Below are 5,092 nucleotides of genomic sequence, written 5' to 3' on the forward strand. Positions count from 1 at the left end.
ACTCTCATCAGAAACATTAAATGTAGAATCTGCATCGATACGTGGATCGGTGGTCTGATATCCGATATGGGAATTATGTTCGATATCGGCAACCTGATACCAGATCATATCCCAATCAATATATCAATCAATACATTCCCAAAAACTCACAGACTGAATCATCGTTCATGAACAAACAACACCCAGAGCTCACTGAGCACACAGGAACCTAAACCTGAGTTCACCTGACAGCCGCACATTGTTCCCCATTTCACTCACACTTGTTTATGTGTTTGCAGATATTGATCATCCCTCTGAGTGTGGTGTGTTGTGTGTGTGTGTGTGTGTGTGTGTGTGTGTGTGTTGGAGGAGGATCATCAATATTCTGCCAAACAGCAGGTTACAGTGAGAGGCAGGCTGTCATTGGTCAGTAAAAAGCTGTTGTGCAGGTGAGTTGTGCAGCTTGTTTTGGCTGCTGATGAAGATGAAGATGAAGATGCAGAGGTCACAGATGAGCGCGCGCAGACAAACAATACTTCAACAGAGCACACAGAGCAACCGGTCAAACCCTCCTCTCGGCCGCCATATTGCCGCCAGTATTTACAAAAAAAAACCGCATCGGTGCAAAAAAAAAAAAAAAAAAAAAAAAAAGGCGCAAGCGAACAAAGGGAGAGGGGGGGGCGGCGCTGCGCGAGCTGGTTTGCGGTAAACCGTGAGCGCGGACAAAGTGCCCGTTAACCGGCCTGGTTCGTGCCGGAGGCCGCAGGTTTCTTACCGATGCAGCAATCAGCGTCGCCGCATAATCCCGATCAACCGCCGTGGCTCCAAATTGATCCGCTCTGCCTCCGTTTGCTGCTCGCTGCGTAAAGCCAGCGGCGATAAGAGGCGGGAAGGAGGAGGGGAGGCGGCGGGAGCCTTCAAAATAAAAGAGAGAGGTTTTGATGCAATGGGATTTTTATTATTATTTTTTTTTAGATATAAAATCTATGGAAGCAATTTCAACCCAAATGTAAAACTGTAAGTCATTAATACTGAGAATAATTCTCAAATATTGACTTAGGATCTCAAAATAATAACTTTGTGATACTAAATCTAAATAATAAATAGATTTATCAAGCATCTAGTAGCAGGCATACAAACATACATTAGACATACATTAGAATAAAAAACCTATACAAAAAGTAAAAGTAGAAATAAAATAGCTTTTATAAATAAAATAGCTTTTATTAAACTATGTGCAATTAAAATTAAAATTAGGCTGTCGACCAATGAATGAAAGAATTAGATAATAATAATAATAAGATACTAAGTATTTGTTTTTTTATGTCACGTTGGCAGAAATGGGCTTCAATATAAAAACAAACACACAATTATAAGAATATAAATCTATTATAATATATCAGTTATATTTTTTTATTTGTGTTTTTGTTTTCAGATTGGTCGTATTAATTTCTAGATTTTCTAGCATGTTTTAATGTCGCGCTAAGTTTCTTTTATAGGATTATATTAGAACATTTCTTCATGATTTTATTATCTATATAGTTTAATTTGACTCACTGCAGTGTGAACTTTTTCCTCATTAAACAAAGGTAAAAACTGTAATGTATATATTTACTGTCAGTGGTTAAAAACATTAATGGCGGCAGTTTATTGTTGACTTTTTGTTGATTTAAAGAAATGTATCTGCAACTATTTTGCTATTCGATTCATCGTTTCGATTCATCGATTCATCAAACAACCTGGTTTTAGCTTTTGAATTATGAGGATTGGTTGCATTTATTTTCTTATTGTTGGATCAGAATTATTCACATTTACTCAAATTTGTACAGACAAAACAATTTTATTAATCCAAAAAAATTTGGCTTTTATTATTCAATAATATTATTATTATTATTGAATAATACAAAATCACTTTATTACAAAATGATTGCACAGATTTAAAAATCTGAATTAGAATTTTAAAAATACTTTATCGATCCAGAGGGAAACATTTTTTTAATTAAAGTTGCTCAGGTTGACATTAAAGAATATAAATAAATATATTATAGAACATTAAAATGATGTATTATATTACAATATAGAATATATATAGCAAACAGAAAAAATAGAATATATATATCATATATATGCATATACATACATGTACATAATAATAGTATAAATATTATTATATAAAAGATATTAGTATCTGTTTGCTACAGTATGTGATTTCAAAGTAAATGTCTCGATCACTCTCTCGTGATACATCAATTAAAACTATTCAATTAAGCGTGCTTTTATTTTCTAGCCGGAAGTGTGATGTATTATTCGGGTGCTGTGACGCTGCTTGTTGTGCAGGCCACAAATTCTTCCTCCGCCGAGTCCCGCCTTTCTCCCTCTTGCCAAATAGTGATCCAGCCGATTGTTGTTAGCGCGGTTCGCTGCTCGCTCTTCCTGCCAAATACTGAGCCTCTCCGTTGACCCGTTTTTGCCTCAGAAAGATCCGAAAGAGCAGAAATATTTAAACTCTTACAACATTTGGCCTCTGCGCTGCGCGGCCATCTAAACTTTAACGACGCAGTGAATTTAATACGTCGTTAAATTAATAAAACATCCGCTGCATTGTAGTGCGCGCGGCGGCACAGCAGGTGGCGCGCTTTTTACCGGACATAAAGAGGGAGTGAATGTATGAGCTGACCCAGACATTTAAAGCCAGTATACGTTAGTTCAGTGAGGTTTTTTTAATTAAATTAAATTAATTTAATATTTAACATTTAAATTAATTTTTATTTTATGTTTAATAACAAAGTAAAACCCTTGTCTACACACTCCGGTACAGCAGGGGGCGCAAAGTACATGATCGCAATCCGCTGTAAACTGAACAGAAGAAGAAGAGCTGACCCAGAGTCAGTCTGTTGGTTATTAGCTGCGTTTTATTGGCGAATCGAACGTGAAGAAGAGCTGATCTGAGAGCAGCTAACAGTTAACGGACACACGGTAGAGGAGGCGCCTCGCGCCGGGGGGGGAGTGCGTTCGATTGTATTAAAGAGACGACCCATTGGGGCGGTGTTTATATCATTTCAAACGGTAATAGAGGGAGATGAGACAGCGCCGCCCACCCGGACAACCCCGGTGTCAAAACAAAGCGACTTACTGTTAAATTACAATCAGCGGAGGAATTTCTGGTGAAAACCGAAAGCCGCCCTCCGCACACACACACACACACACACACACGCACGCACGGTTACCGATCCGTTAACGTCGTCGACCGTTTAGCTCCATGATAGCGCAGAACCGTAGCTCTGATTCACGCAGCGGGACACCCTGGAAGAGCCGGAGATACCTCAGGAGGATGCCGAGCAGCGGGCCGTCGGTGTGAGCGTCGACCCGACAGGATGTGACACGAACCGGGAGAAAGCAGCGAGCGAGGACACCGACATCATGTTGGTCCGGAGCTCCGTGAGTCACCGGGGGGGTCGGGGGGGGTTAACGGTAATACACGTTAAAATAAACCCGAACCGGTTAAATTAAACAACAGAGTCACGGTCTGCTGTTAGCTGCTGTTAGCCACATGTTAATGCTAACGGAGAAATCAATGTTAAAGTGGCTAACGTTAGCTTCAGGGTGAGCTAACGCGTCCGTAAGTTTATATTAACTAATATATATTTATTATCATTATTTATTTATATTATTATATCACCGGTTGGGTCGTCAGGTAGCTGCACAGGTGAAGCGCAGGTAAACACTGTTCTCACCTGTTTGTTCACTCAGGTAAACAGAAAGTAGAGCAGCTGCTTCATCGATTACACTGATCAGTCACATATTGGATCTGATCGTCTTTATCTGTATCGATCCTCTGTAGGTTCGGCACAGCAGGAACATGTGAAGGATTAAAACACTATGAAATGTTAATGTTTAAAGGTATTGAGCACAAACTGTTAATAATAATGAATATTATATGTTTTATAAATCAATAACAGCTGATAACTAACTGCAGAGGTTTGATTATTACCTGTGAATATTGATAGTTTATTATTGGTTGTTTTATCAGAGACTGAATCTAAATATAAAACAGTTTTAAAAAGATAAATCACGATGAAGAGCATCTTAAATGAACATTACTGAGCTTTTTCTGCACATTTATTTTAATAATATATTTATATTAATATATTTATATTTAATATAAACTGTTCACATCTTCAGAGATCTTAAATAATAATCTAAACTTTAAAAAATAACAGTTCCTTTTAGTTTTGGGCTCGCTGCGTATATTTAAAATATATTTACTAATGTAACTAATTACTGGCTGTAATATTATCACTGACATATATTAGTAGTTAGTTACAGGAGAAAGTAATGTTATATATTAATATAAGTGATAAATGTAAAACCTGAAGAGAAAGTTTACAGGATATAAAACAGATAAAGTTTCTGTCTGTCTGTAAACACCTGTTACAGTTCGGACTCTCTGACACTGAACTCAAACTGCTTCACACTGTTTATGATGTTCGTTAAAGCTCTTCCTCTGTAACGTCGCTGCGCTCGTCACCCCGCCCTCTGTCTACAGCCTCTTCTCACTTTTACACTTCGAGTCAGAAATCTACTTCTTCTACAGCTAATTCACCCGGTGCGTCCTCCTGTACGGATGGTTTCACGTGTTACAGGTCTGCAGCTGTCGGTTCATTAAGGAATAAAGTATTCTACAGATTTATTCCCTCAAACTTTCACCCACATCCTCCAACAATCTCCTGTCTCCAGGATCGTTGAACTTCAGTTTACAGACTTTGTCTTTACCGAGCACGTGCCGACTCCAGAGAGATGAGAAGGACAAAGTGTTTCATTATTCTTTCAGCGTCTGACTGAACTGCAGGTTGGAGGTTTCAGAGCAGACGTGTGTTTGGATCACAGATGAGTAGTTAATGTTTGCGCCTGTTTTTCCCGCCGCAGCACGGCCGAGGCCGAGCCAAAGTGAGTCACGCCGTGGTGGTGATCTTCCTGGAGTTCTTCGCCTGGGGGCTGCTGACCACGCCCATGCTGACCGTGAGTCAACACACACACACACATCAACACACACACACACACACACACACATCAACACACACACATCAACACACACACATCAACACACACACAC

The 5,092-nt window shown here is 39.1% G+C and overlaps 2 protein-coding genes across 2 annotated transcripts in view; one reads left to right on the plus strand and one right to left on the minus strand.

Moving 5' to 3' along the window:
- Positions 1-864, minus strand: part of LOC118325754 (spindlin-1-like) — a 5,937-nt gene extending 5,073 nt beyond the window's left edge. Inside the window, exon 1 of the mRNA XM_035658547.1 lies at positions 755-864. The gene's annotated coding sequence lies outside the window, so the exon portion shown is untranslated. The remainder of the gene's footprint in view (positions 1-754) is intronic.
- A 2,400-nt stretch (positions 865-3,264) lies between these two features.
- The window catches only part of LOC118325416 (hippocampus abundant transcript-like protein 1), a gene marked incomplete at its 5' end in the record, with an annotated part of 9,367 nt that continues 7,539 nt past the window's right edge, over positions 3,265-5,092 (plus strand). The window contains 2 exons of the mRNA XM_035658093.1: positions 3,265-3,417; positions 4,906-4,998. Coding sequence (XP_035513986.1) covers positions 3,265-3,417; positions 4,906-4,998 — 246 coding nt within the window. The remainder of the gene's footprint in view (positions 3,418-4,905; positions 4,999-5,092) is intronic.

The sequence above is a fragment of the Morone saxatilis genome, unplaced genomic scaffold (assembly GCF_004916995.1).
Source record: "Morone saxatilis isolate NCDOM2014 unplaced genomic scaffold, NCSU_SB_2.0 Contig16, whole genome shotgun sequence".
NCBI lineage: Eukaryota > Metazoa > Chordata > Actinopteri > Moronidae > Morone > Morone saxatilis.